Source organism: Babylonia areolata, chromosome 19 (assembly GCF_041734735.1).
Source record: "Babylonia areolata isolate BAREFJ2019XMU chromosome 19, ASM4173473v1, whole genome shotgun sequence".
Classification (NCBI taxonomy): Eukaryota; Metazoa; Mollusca; class Gastropoda; order Neogastropoda; family Buccinidae; genus Babylonia; species Babylonia areolata.
Window position 1 is genome coordinate 24,558,715 of NC_134894.1, and position 15,000 is coordinate 24,573,714.

Sequence of the window (15,000 nt, forward strand, 5' to 3'; positions counted from 1 at the left end):
ATTGTGGCCGAGTGTTCTGCATGCATAGCTTAGCAAAGTGGTCTGGACCCTTTTGTCATGATGTATTTATTCAATTTATTTCAATTTATTGAATTTCGAGAAAGACTGGGTGCTGTTGCTGTTGATAATGTGTGCGCGGCGCAGGCCCTTTTTTGTTTTTGTTTTTGTTTTTGTTTTCGTATATCAAAGAATTTTACTATTAACAGCTTCTTAAAATTTATGCTTTAATGCATCAAAACCAGTGTTTGTCTTTGTTCTGTTTGGCATTTTTGTTTTTGATTGGTCTGTTTGGCATGGGAGATGGAGTCAGGTGCATTTATTACCAGCGTATCTATGGGCTCCCCCCCCCCTTCTTCTTCTTGTTTTCTGACCTATCCTCTACTTTTCCCTTTTATTCTGTTTCATGCTGTCCCTCTTTTTGTTTCGCTTCTCTCTTGTAGATTTTTTTGTTCTGTTTAAATTTTTTTTTATTATCTTTGTTCAAAGATGATTAATAAATAAAAAAATATGTGTTGTTCCATTCCTGGACATGTCATATTTTCCCTCAAACCTGATTCCATAACGCCCGCCCCCACACCCCCTCCCACCGTTCCCTTCTCCCTATACCCCAATCCACCACACACACACACACGCACAGAAACACACACACACACACACACACACACACACACACACACACACACACACACACACACACACACACACACACACACACACACACACACACACACACACAAGAAAACAAACAAACAAAAAAAAGAAGTTGCCTTTTAACATGCGAACGTTTATAAAAGGTTAGAGGTCTTGTAACATTTTACATCAAAAGGGGCAGTGAATTCAAATGTTAATGGCAGCAGCTGGCTTTAGCGACGGAACAGTCGCCGAACTAGAACGGCAGCTTCGGTGCCGGACAGTCCCTGTGGTCGCGGAAGTCACATAAATGTTAAAAGTCGCGAAGACTAAAAAAGACGAAACAAACAAACAGAAAAATCCGCCCTCGTGGTTATTCAATGAGGGGATAATCTCCACCGTTTCTAGACCGCTATCATTAGAACTGTATTCCGAACTGGACGACCACCCGCCCCACGTAGTGTCTCCTTCAATAGCACCTCTGAGCTATCGGGGATCGTTAGTTCTGGAAGTCTGGAACTGTGTTAGGATTCGCATGCCCAGAAACGTAATGCATGGAGTTGAGAGACAAAGAACAAAGAGCAAAAAAGTCGGTCAGCATCCCACACCGAGTCATATTGTAACTGTAAGAAAGTTGCTGCAGTTAGTACATTACAGCCCCCCCCCCCCCCTCTTTATTTCAACAGACGATGCGTTTGATCTCATTGTCCAACAGGCAAGCAGGTGCATTACAAAACACACTGCCAATGCCTGATGAGCGCGCTGTGTGTATGAAAACGTCAGGCATTTGCTATCTTTTTAATATGAAATTTTCAACAGCCGATGTGTAGCGTATAAGGACCAGTCCGCACGCTTTGACAACACTTTTAAACTGAAATTAGAAATGCTAAACAGATAAACTGCACAGTAAAAAGAAATGCTTTTTGTTGTTCAGACTTGTTTTTAAAAGTCACATTTTGACACTGAGCAACACATGAAGCTGAATTATAACCTAAGTATATCCACTGTAAGTATTGAATAAGACTGTTATAAACATTAAATTCACAAGTAAGACCAGTAATGATTGTGTTTAAGTTATGTTCAAAGTTTTCTGTAGCTCTCTGAAATATCAAGCGTTTTAATGGCGCGCATTGTGATTGATAAACAAAGCATACATTTTTTTTTGGTATTGTCTCATGGACTGTGGCACAAGCAAACAACAAGAATAAGATGGGCGATTGTTTTTTGGTGGTATTCTATTAACTGTATCATATGACTGATTAAAATAAGAGGAAAAAAAACAACAACAAGCAACAACTCAGCTGTTAAAACACAAAGCATAAATCATGGATGTTGGGAGTAAAAGGCACTGAAAACAGTCATGGACACAGCGCTCCAGTCTGAAAGGCCATTCACGCTGCCAACATCAGGACCACTTTACACAGTTTTCAATAATTTACTTGGGCAACACGGGGCAGAATACCACTCACAGAACAAGGCACGGAAAGCCTGGATGCCGAGGCACTGAATATCATTTATTCATTGGTCATGATATTTGCCGTCACTGAAATTAATGTGCACACACACACACACGCGCGCGCGCACATACACAAACACGCACACACACACACACACACACGCATACACACACACACACACGCACATTCACACATAAGCATACACAATCACACACATATAATGATATAGACAAACACACACACAGCCAATCACAGAGGCACAGAGACAGATACACACACACACACACACACACACACACACACACACACACAAACAACAGACAGAAACACATACACACACACACACACACACACGAAAATGTTCGTATCGAACAGAGAGACAGACCCCTATTCACGTCCCCGCGAAAGATTTTCCAACAGGAAAAATCCGAAAGGACTGACTGGTCACAGGTCAGATCACAGATCAGTCACGTTACTGCCAGCGAATAAACTACCAGCAGGAGTTTTTGGTGCCATGTCTCCACGCATTCCAATACACATTCCGATTATTAAAAAACCCACCACCACAACAACAAAAACAACAACCCCAAACAATTAAACGACCCCCCCCCCTCCCCAAAAACAAAACAAAAACAAAAAAACCCACACCAAGAAACAAACCCATCAACATTATTATAATTATGACAGGAAATACGTTTCCATAGCATTTCACGACTATCGTGGCAGTGAATTTACACACACTGTTGTCTATGGCTCGACATCCTCTCCTTCCGTTGTTTTAACTCTCTCCATACGAACGGCGAAAGAGACGACGTTAACAGCGTTTCACCCCAATTACCATCATCAAAATATTACAAGCGGAAGGCTCTTATACTGAAGAGGTGAATGTTGACAAAGAATACCACAATTCTGACGACGGAAGTTAAAGGTTGGGTCATTCAGACACCCACTGGACATCCGAGGGGTCTGTGTAGAGGAGAAGAGAGGACTCGTGGCCGTACTGAGTGAGTTAAGTAACCGTCCCCATTCACACCTGAGTGGAGTGAGGAAAACCGGAGTAAAGCGCCAAGGTCACAGCATAGCACCATGCCGAATCGGGGTCTCAGTCGAACCCTGATCACTGGTGAACGCAGGGTGGGATCAGATGGTCCAACGCCTAACCGATTCTGTTACGGCCTAGGAAGATGTAAGGGGGAAGGCAAAAGGGGGACTTGAAGGCGTCAAGAAGAGGACACAAAGTAAAAAGCCCGAAGAAGAAGACAAGACAAGACACAAGACAAGACAAGATAAGACAAGAAAAGATAGACACATTTCGAGTTTAATAGATAAGCATTGGCGTTTTTTTTTTTTTTTTTTTTAAATTATCATTTTTTTTATTTATTATATATTTCAAATCTCCGCCCTGAACAGGATCTACACTGCACAATACTACACAAAGTTATAAGCATGCTATAATGAGACACTTATAAAAAAAAAGAAAAAGAGAAAAGGAAAGAAAAACACGCGCGCAGAGAGAGAGAGAGAGAGAGAGAGAGAGAGAGAGAGAGAGAGAGAGAGAGAGAGAGAGAGAGAGAACTAAAAACGTTTCTTATTCAAGGATTGAGATTTTAGGCATAGCCTATTCTTCCAATCTGTCCTTGCTAAGAGAGAGAGAGAGAGAGAGAGAGAGAGAGACAGAGACAGAGACAGAGACACAGAGACACAGAGACAGAGAGAGACAGAGACAGAGAGACAGAGAGCGAGAGAGAGAGAGAGAGAGAGAGAGAGAGAGAGAGACAGAGAGAGAGAGACAGAGAGAGAGATCAAGAGAGAGAGAAGTGAGGGCTTGACCAGGTTGACTATTTCTCACTTCTCAGCAGAACCGCTTTGTGTACTTATCCTACATTCATTATGAACAACATCACTCGCGCTTTTGTTTTGGGTCGTTTGAAGTTTTTCTGTTCTGTTTGTTTATATGTGTTTGTGTTTGTATTTTGAATCTTTTTGTGTGTTTTCTTTAACGTGAATATGTTTCTCGTTTTTGCTTTTAAGACAAGATAAGATAAGAAGATAAGAATAACTTTATTATCTCCAACTGGAGAAATTTGGTCAGGTGCATTATCACAAACATAGACAAGTAAACAACATGGGGACCATAATTGTAAAAGTCAATAACAGCTTTTATGAATATAACGAAAACACAAATGTAAAAATATCACATACACCGTTTCATACATTCATCCACATATTGCAGGTAATAACTAGTATTCTTAATGTAAAAACAGAAAGAATTAAGAAACATTATTTTGAATATAATTATGAGCATAGCCTACTATATTGCACATTGATTATAATAGATAGATAAGATCAGAATAAAGATAAACTGCATCAGGTGCGGAAAACCACAATCCCCCCGCCCCCCCAAGGATTACTTGATTAAACAGGAGTAATAAACACAATTATGTTCTCAAATAAAAGCATTTCACATATTCGCTTTAAAAACATTGCAATTAATTATTACATCGTAATTATCAACAGAAATATTTTAGAATATGAACGTTAACATCAGGCATATCCCATTATACATTCATCCTGCATATTGCACATTATTCATCCTACATATTGCACATTCACAATATAAGCAATTGTCACGTTATTTAAGCTCAGTAAACACACACACACACACACACACACACACACACACACACACACACAATTAGAACAAGGTACAAACTATCATGCACGGACTTTCACACGTCTCACATGAGAGTGCGCGCGCGCACGCACACACACAACACACAACACACACACATAGACACACAACACATACACACACACACACACACACACACACACACACACACGCATGTTCTTGCTCTATACATATTCAGGGCTACATCATTCACTCCTTTACTTTGAAAGGCTTTTAGTTTTCTTTTGTTGTGTTTTCTCCGTAGATATTTATGTTTGTGTCTTGAATCTCTTCTGTTTTCCTAGTGGGTTAGATGTTGGCGTTTTGATTCTCTGTCTCTCTCTCTCTCTCTCTTTGGCATATAGATGCTTGTGTTTGTGTTTTTATTTAGTTGTTCTGTTTTGTTTGTGTGCAGATGTTTGTGATTGTGTTTTCTGTTTTGTTTGTGTGTGTGCAGATGTTTGTGATTGTGTTTTCTGTTTAGTTTGTGTGTATGTAGATGTTTGTGATTGTGTTTTGAATCTTTTTTTTGCTTTGTTTTTGTTTTGTTTGTAAATCTTCAAGTTTGAGTTTTGAATCTTTTTTTTGTTTGTTTAGATTTTGTGTACGTGTTTTGAATATATATATATATGTGAGACATGTGCGCATGTCAGTGTCTGTGCTCGACCACAACAATCATCCTTACACTTTAATGTACACACCTTACTCCCCCAGCCACTTTCCATCGACATTGATTTTTAATCCTCCTGTCAGCTTTTAAAAATTTTATTCATTCTTTATTTCATTTATTTATTTATTTCCTTTAACAAATCTGTTGGGGAAGCTTGAGAACAGTCACAAAAGCGGACTCAAAAGCGGCGGTAAAAAACAAACAAAACAAAACAAACAAAACAAAACAAGACAAGCCTGTCTAGCCAGCACACAGCCAGACACGCATGATGCCAACCTGCAGGCATTCTGTTCATGCGCTGGGCACCAAATGGATCCCGACTTCCGGGTCTGTTCCGTTTTGTGCCCTCTTTTTCATTTTTCATTTTTTTAAATTTTTTAAATTTTTTTCTCTTTTTTCCTTTCTCCTTATACCCCGCTGACACAGCTATGCTTTTAAACACACCGAAAGAATTTTGTCGTTCGCAACAAGAGAGAGAGAGAGAGAGAGAGAGAGAGAGAGAGAGAGAGAGAGAGAGAGAGAGAGAGTGGGTGGGAAACGAAGCGAATGTTTATTTCACGAAGGAAATGGAGTAAGCACAACAGCTTTAAAAAAAAAATATTTACATGAAAAACACAACATAAAACAAACAAGAAAACAAACAATCCCCAGAGACAGCGAGCGAGCGAGTGAGAGAGAGAGAGAGAGAGAGGGGGGGGGGACAGGTAGAGATGGAGAGAGAGATACATTAAGCAGAGGGAAAGAAGTGGGAATACAGAGAGGGGATAGAGAGAGAGAGAGATAGGGGAGAGGGAGAGACAGAGGGAGAGAGGGGGAGAGAAAGGAAGACATAGAGGGGATATAGAGAGATAGAGAGCGAAAGGGAGAGAAAGAGGGAGAGAAAGAGGGAGATAGGGGGAGAGAAAGGAAGAGATAGAGGGGATATAGAGAGAGCGAAAGGGAGAGAAAGAGGGAGAGATAGGGGGAAAGAAAGGAAGAGATAGAGGGAGAGAAAGGAAGAGATAGAGGGGATATAGAGAGATAGAGAGCGAAAGGGAGAGAAAGAGGGAGAGATAGGGGGAGAGAAAGGAAGAGATAGGAGAGAAAGGAAGAGATAGAGGGGATATAGAGAGATAGAGAGCGAAAGGGAGAGAAAGAGGGAGAGAAAGGGAGAGATAGAGGGGATATAGAGAGATAGAGAGAGAAAGGGAGAGAAAGAGGGAGAGAAAGGGAGAGATAGGGGGAGCGAAAGGGATAAAGGGAGAGAGAGATAAAGAGGGAGAGAGGGAGAGACAGAGGGAGAGAAAGGGAGAGATATGGAGAAAGGGAGAGAGAGATAGAGGGAGAGATAGAGGGAAAGAAAGGGAGAGATAGCGGGGATATAGAGAGATAGAGAGAGAAAGGGAGAGAAAGAGGGAGAGAAAGGGAGAGACAGGGGGAGCGAAAGGGATAAAGGGAGAGAGAGAGAGAGCGAGGGAGAGATAAGGGGAGAGAGAAAGGGAAAGAGGGAGAGAAAGGGAGAGATAGGGGGGGCGAAAGGGATAAAGGGAGAGAGAGAGATCGAGGGAGAGAGGGAGAGATAGAGGGAGAGAGAAAGGGAGAGAAAGAGGGAGAGATAGGGGGAGCGAAACGGAGAGATAGGGATAAAGGGAGAGAGAGATATAGAGGGAGAGATACGGAGAGATACGGAGAGATAGAGATAGAGTGAGAGAAAGGGAGGGATAGGGAGAGATAGAGGGAGAGAAAGGGAGAGAAAGGGAGAGATACGGAGAGATAGAGGGACATATAGAGGGAGAGAGAGGGAGAGATAGAGTGAGAGAAAGGGAGAGATAGGGAGAGATAGAGGGAGAGAAAGGGAGAGAAAGGGAGAGATACAGGGAGAGAAAGGGAGAGATACAGGGAGAGATATGGAGAGAAAGAGGGAGAGAAGGGAGAGAAAGGGGAGAGACAGGGAGAGAAAGGGAGAGATACAGGGAGAGATATGGAGAGATAGAGGGAGAGAAAGGGAGAGAAAGGGGACAGATAGGGAGAGAAAGGGAGAGAAAGGGAGTGATAGAGGGAGAGATAGAGGGAGAGATAGAGGGAGAGAAAGAGAGAGAGAGAGAGATAGGGAGAGACAGAAGGAGAGAAAGGGAGAAGTAGAGGGAGAGAAAGGGAGAGATAGAGTGAGAGAAAGGGAGAGATAGAGGGAGACAAAGGGAGAGAAAGGGAGAGATAGAGTGAGAGAAAGGGAGAGATAGAGGGAGAGAAAGGGAGAGATACGGAGAGATACGGAGAGATAGAGGGACATATAGAGGGAGAGAGAGGGAGAGGTAGAGTGAGAGAAAGGGAGTGATAGGGAGAGATAGGGAGAGAAAGGGAGAGATACAGGGAGAGATATGGAGAGATAGAGTGAGAGAAATGGAGAGATAGGGAGAGATAGAGGGAGACAAAGGGAGAGATACAGGGAGAGATATGGAGAGAACGAGGGAGAGAAGGAAAGGGGACAGATAGGGAGAGAAAGGGAGACAAAGGGAGAGATAGAGGGAGAGAAAGGGAGAGACAGAAGGACAGAAAGGGAGAAGTAGAGGGAGAGAAAGGGAGAGATAGAGGGAGAGAAAGGGAGAGATAGAGGGAGACAAAGGGAGAGAAAGGGAGAGATAGAGGGAGAGAAAGGGAGAGATAGAGGGAGAGAAAGGGAGAGATAGAGGGAGAGAAAGGGAGAGATAGAGGGAGACAAAGGGAGAGAAAGGGAGAGATAGAGTGAGAGAAAGGGAGAGATAGAGGGAGAGAAAGGGAGAGACAAGAAGAAATACAGGGAGAGATAGGGAGAGATAGAGGGAGAGAAAGGGAGAGAAAGGGAGATCGAGTGATGGAAAGGGAGAGACAGAGGAAGAGAAAAGGAGAGACAAGGAGAAAGGGAGAGATAGGGAGAGATAGAGGGAGAGGGAGGGAGAGATAGAGGGAGAGAAAGAGAGAGACAGGGAGAGATAGAGGGAGAGATAGGGGAGAGAAAGGGAGAGATAAGGAGAGATAGGAAGAGATAGAGGGAGACAGGGAGAGATAGAGGGAGTGAAAGGGAGAGATAGACGGAGAGATAGGGAGAGAGAGGGAGAGAGAGAGGAAGAGATAGGGAGACAAAGGGAGAGATAGGGCGGGGAGGGCACACACACACACACACACACTCTGGTTTCTCTTCAAAAAAACGAGTATCTTTCGCCTTTTCAACGAACACACACACATCAAACATCAAAGCATGTGACTTGCAAAAATATGTATATGGCCTCGTACTAGTTTTTCAAATTAATAATTCCATTTAAAAACGTATAACAAATTTCTGTGTCTGTCTACTGTCTGAAAAAAAGTATGCATAACTTACGAAAACTTCCTTTCTACAAAGAAAGCATAACTTACAACACAAACTTTCTCTCTTCAAAACAGACTGCAGGAAAGAAATGAACTTTGTTTTTCACAATGTTGAGAGAGAGAGAGAGAGAGAGAGACAGAGAGAGACAGAGACAGAGAGACAGAGAGACGGGGGGGGGGGGGGGGGGGGGGGGGGGGGGGGGGGAGGGAGGGGGTTGGCTTTTGCTTGCTATCCTTTCATTCAATGCCGCCTCGAATGAGACTCTAAAGAACTTCATGCTTCCTTCTTAAGCTCTGGAAACGCTAATGAAACCAGGGTTTTTATGCAGCCAACTTGGACGCGGAAGCTCAAGTTCATAAAACAACGCACTGAAAAAGAGGAGAAAAATCAATGTGGCATGGAAATGAGCGCACGCAAAAGCCAGGAAATGCTCAATACGTTTTGGTCCGAACATGCGTGAGTGAATTACACTGTATTGTATTACTGCATTATGCTGAATTACCCGCTGGACGAGAAATTTCTCTGCGTGAAAACCGAGTTGCTCTCCCTTGGGGAAAACGCGTCGCTATATTGCAACGCAATCCATACCTCCCCAACCCCTTCTTTTACTATCTGCAGGTGTACTTGTTCCCCCTCGCAATCCCCCCCCCCCCCCCCCCCCAACTCAAACAGGGTTTTCAGCAGAATTTACATTAGGCCTTCACTTCAAAAAGACCTCTTGAGAATTGTGTTCATTTTTGGATTGGTTGGCTTGCATGAGGTTGGAATAAATGTTGAACTGCACAACCTAAAAAAAAAGGGTAAAGAAAGAAAAAAAGAAGAAGAAAAAAAAGCACGTTGATGACAGTTTTATGAAATAAACAGCGTATGCATACATTTTTCATAAAGACATTATTTTCTGAGACAAAGATTAAGCACTTCATGACCATTATAGTGTAGCGAGAGTCATGCTCCAGCATACTGACAGTCTCGGCATGAAAATGAACAGTTCAGTTTTGATACCAGCCTATCTTCGTACAGAACCTCTCCTCTGTTCTGTCTCCTACTCGTGTCTCTGTCTTGGTTCCATCAGGTCCGTCTGTCTTTCCACCAGCCTAAAAAGGAATATTTCCTCCTTAAAATATTGCATTTTCGTAATCTCTTCTTGGGCTTCTTACTTTCATTTTCGGTCTACTTTATCTGATATATATATATATATATATATATATATATATATATATAAAATGTGTGTGTGTGTGTGTGTGTGTGTGTGTGTGTACATTCTGGAAGCCGGACTTGGCGTTTTGGCCTGTCTCTGCCCTTTTGATGAATACTGAAGAGGGTCTCGATTTCTTTGTCTGTGGTTGACACCCCCATTATCCCCCCACCACCCCCTGTGTCATAAAAAATGCACGGGAAAGCACGTGGCTAGGAGTACCGCCTGTCCCCCCTGGAATTGCCTGCCTTTTAGGTGACGTGATCCGTCCTGATTCAGGGCAACTCAGCCTGATTTGATCTGCTGGTCAACTGAATAGTAAGGGACTATGAAAACGCACACAGGAAATCAGTTCTTCCTTATTTTGTGGAGCCTTGAAAAACTATAATATTGATAAATAAAAAGACATTTAGTACGCCCAATCTAATGACACAAAAACCCTATGCGTTTACAATAAAAAATACAATGACGCGTGTATACTAAAACACACACAAATACACCCGCACACACAGATCATCCCGTTCCAACTCCATCCCACACCACACAAGATATAGACACACACACACACGCGCGCACGCACGCACATCCCGATCATTCAAGGAATGTGTACGTTTAAAAATAGTAAAAACAATAGATGTAAAAAAAAAATTGATCAAAACAATAAAGTGAAGATAACAGAGCTATTTACTGATTTGAATGGCTGGAAATTAATGAGTTTTCAAAGAGGTTTTGAAAGAAGGGCAAGAAACAACATGGCGGACAGGAAACGAGTGAGTTCCATGCGGAAGAAGCCTGGAAAAAAAATATGAGTAAAAAGGATTAACAAACAGTAAAGAATGGTAACTCTCTCCATCACGAGGAAAAAGGATTAACAAACAGTAAAGAGTGGTAACTCTCTCCATTCACGGGGAAAAAGGATTAACAAACAGTAAAGAGTGGTAACTCTCTCCATCACGAGGAAAAAGGATTAACAAACAGTAAAGAATGGTAACTCTCTCCATCACGGAAAAAAAGGATTAACAAACAGTAAAGAATGGTAACTCTCTCCATCACGGAAAAAAAGGATTAACAAACAGTAAAGAATGGTAACTCTCTCCATCACGAGGAAAAAGGATTAACAAACAGTAAAGAGTGGTAACTCTCTCCATCACGAGGAAAAAGGATTAACAAACAGTAAAGAGTGGTAACTCTCTCCATTCGCGGGGAAAAAGGATTAACAAACAGTAAAGAGTGGTAACTCTCTCCATTCACGGGGAAAAAGGATTAACAAACAGTAAAGAGTGGTAACTCTCTCCATTCGCGGGGAAAAAGGATTAACAAACAGTAAAGAATGGTAACTCTCTCCATTCACAAGGTACACAACTTCATTCAAGTCAATGCTGCTTGTGAGGAAAACGTACGTCAACACGACGTTTAAAAGAGGGGCGAAAAAACATTACTGAATCTCACAGGTCTATAACATTCGTGCACGGCTTGCACGATTTGAAGAGTGTCTTTTTTCCCCTTTGCTTTACGTTTCATGGCAATATGTAACGAATAGAGCCAAGAAGCCAACTGGGTGTAAAGCACCACCACCATCGCCAGTGATAAAAAAAAGGATAATAATAAGAATAAGAAGAAGTAGAAGAAGAAGAAGAGGAGGAGGAAGAAGAAGATGGAGGAGGAGGAGAGGAAGGAGAAGAAGAATGTGAGTGACGCTGTAGCCTGGCGTTCGCGGCTAATATCGTCGGGTGAAAACAACATGCATTGAACTGAATTGGTGCAAACACACACACACACACACACACACACACACACACTGCCTCTTGAAGGTTTCATGGTAAATAAACTGTCTTGTATTATATTCTGTTCTATTTTATTCACACACACACACACACACACACACACACACACACACACACACACACACACAAGTTGTATGTGTTTGCGTCGTCTTAAAGGTTTCATGGTAAATAAACTTTCTTCTATTGAATATTCTGTTCAGTTCTGTTATATTCTATTCTACTCTCTCTCTCTCTCTCTCTCTCTCTCTCTCTCTCTCTCACACACACACACACACACATTGAGGGCTGGATGTAAAAAAAGCAGTTATGCTTACTCGACTCCACTACCCTCGTGAAATAAAAATTCGTTTGGTTTCGTTTCGTTTCGTTTCTCGTTTCACACACACACACACACACACACACACACACACACACACACACACACACACACAAGAACGGAAAAAAAACCCTCGGCCACGCAACAAACCGGACGATAATAAAGCAATGATATGCAGTTTGATTCATTCTCGCTGTCCGACCTGGAGAGACAAAATGACGGGGCCCAGCGTATGATAGGGAATAACCGAGGTGCGGTAACGTTCCCTTGGCGCGCACCGACACTGATAATCGAAAGCTGATTTCTCCACAGGCTAAGGTGTCCCTGTCCCTCTTGCTATGTCGGATCGATTTTCCGTCCCGATTCGCCACAAATTAGGTTATCACGCCGCGCCGCCGTTATTGTTCGCTCGTACTTAAGGGTGGGTTTGACTGTCCGACATTTGAATAGTGTTTCTTTTTTGTTTGTTTGTTTTGGTTCCTTATTTTCTCTCTCTGTCCCCCTCTCTCTCTCTCTCTCTCTCTCTCTTTTTTGCTGTATTATTTTTTTGTGTGTGGAATGAATGAATATCGATCACTGTATTTTTTTCTCTCCGGTTATTTAAAACAATAAATGTTATTTTTTCTCTCTCTCTCTCTCTCTCAATCTGTGTGTGTGTGTGTGTGTGTGTGTGTGTGTGTGTGTGTGTGTGTGTGTGTGTGTGTGTACGCGCGCACGCGCGTGCGTGTATTTGCTCCCACAACTAATAGAATCAAAACACACTACTTTCGTTCACATAAACCGTTGACGAAATCGGATTGGCAACGAACAGCAACGTGGTTGGATGAACGTACACACACACACAGACACAGACAAACACAGACACACACACATACATTCATGAACGCGCGCTAGTACCTTTGATCCGGCAAACCCAAACCTGAAGAAAGCGAGAGGATTGAAACAACAACAAAACATTGACAATGGCAGATGCAGTGACCGAACTTACTGACAAAACATTTGTTCACTTTCTTGAAACAAAGAAAATGAATGTTTTGATGTAAGTGTCAACACACACACACGCACACACACACACACACACACACACACACACACACATATATATATATATTATATATTATATATATATATATATATATATATATATATAGAGAGAGAGAGAGAGAGAGAGAGAGAGAGAGATTGCAAGTTCTTTACTTTTGAAAGAAGAGAACCTGCTTTTCTTTCTATGTGGAAAAAGAAGGAGACGTGACTGACCTCCCTGAGGGAAGAACTGAGCGTAGATCTCCTTGAAGGTCTCCTCGTTGACAATGCCCGTGGGACACTCCTGTAACACACACAGCATACCGGCTGAGGGCTGGATGTAAAAACACAACCGCAAAAGCACACATAATAAACAACAAAGAAACCCTAAACAAAAAACGACAAAAAACGATTCTTGCTCATCTATTGTCCCCACAAAGACGGGCGCAGTAGCCGAGTGGTTAAAGCGTTGGACTTTCAATCTGAGGGGCCAAGGTTCGAATCTCGGTAACGGCGCATGGTGGGTAAAGGGTGGAGATTTTTCCGATCTCCCAAGTCAACGTATGTGCAGACCTGCTTGTGCCTGAACCCCCCCTTCGTGTGTATACGCAAGCAGAAGATAAAATATGCACGTTAATGTTCCTGTAATCCATGTCAGCGTTCGGCGGGTTTTGGAAACAAGAACATACCCAGCATGCACCCCCCCGAAAACGGAGTATGGCTGCCTACATGGCGGGGTAAAAACGGTCATACACGTAAAAGATGACTCGTGTACATACGAGTGAACGTGGGATATGCAGCTCACGAACGAAGAAGTCCCCGTAAAAAGACTGACTTTCACGTTGACAGTTCATGGCCTTGGGTGGGTGGCATGAGGCAATCATTGCAGTGCTAAGTTTGCTTAGAGTTGACAATGTTCCTAGGTATAATTATGGAGTTCGCCGTGGATTAAGGAAAATTCTTAACTTTAAGCAAACTTAGCGCTGCTGAGTTACCCAACACCCTGATCAGAGCGTTCGCTTTGTGCTGAGGTCAGCCACCTGTTTTTTAATCATTTTATTGACTCACTTGTGTAAACAAAGTGAGTATGTTTTAACCCGGTGTTCGGTCGTGTGTGTGTGTGTGTGTGTGTGTGTGTGTGTGTGTGTGTGTGTGTGTGTGTGTGTGTGTCCGTGGTAAACTTTAACATTGACATTTTCTCTTCAAATACTTTGTCAGTTGACACCAGATTAGGCATAAAAATAGGAAAAATTCAGTTCTTTCCAGTCATCTTGTTTAAAACAATATTGCACCTCTGGGATGGGCAAAAAAAGGAAAAAAAAAAAAGAAAAGAAAAAAAGAAGCCTAATTATATGCAAACTGCATTTACTGTTATATTTATATTTTTTGTATTCTCTAAACTTGGCACTTTGATCTCATATTCTGACCCAACAACAAGAGCAGTCATTATTATCATTTTTTGTTCAAACAGGAACTTCTTTTGCTAAGCATGGAAGTTTTATTTATTTTGCAAACGTTTTGGTGCAGATAGTAAAAAAGGGAAATTACTCTGTAATTAATGCTAGGGGACTTAATTTGCTTTAAACTGATCTTTCTCATCTTAAACATGACATTTTGAAATTATACTCAATACATAAAAAGCTTGGATTTTTTTTAAAGAAGTGTATCACAAGTCAGTCTTGAAGGCCTTGCCTCTCTTGTTTTAAATTTTCAGTAGGTGTGGTGTAGCGCAAATGGATCTTTTCGAACGCTCTGACAACTATTTGAAACTGAAACTGACAGTTCGCACATTGACGTGCAAACCACACCCCCTAATCAAAGAAACACACTCCAAACCACACATCACTGATTTGGAAGGAAGGTCTTTCATGGTCCTGACGAAGGCCACGCTTCTGCCTCATTGTTTTTTTGCAGAAGCAGTGTAAACTC

General features: G+C 42.1%; 1 protein-coding gene across 5 annotated transcripts in view; it reads right to left on the reverse strand.

Moving 5' to 3' along the window:
* The window catches only part of LOC143293561 (Kv channel-interacting protein 4-like), a 680,320-nt gene that overhangs the window by 17,087 nt on the left and 648,233 nt on the right, over positions 1-15,000 (reverse strand). For all 5 annotated transcript variants that reach the window (XM_076604531.1, XM_076604528.1, XM_076604529.1 and 2 more), the window contains one exon: positions 13,306-13,375. In XM_076604531.1, the coding sequence (XP_076460646.1) occupies positions 13,306-13,375 (70 nt within the window). The remainder of the gene's footprint in view (positions 1-13,305; positions 13,376-15,000) is intronic.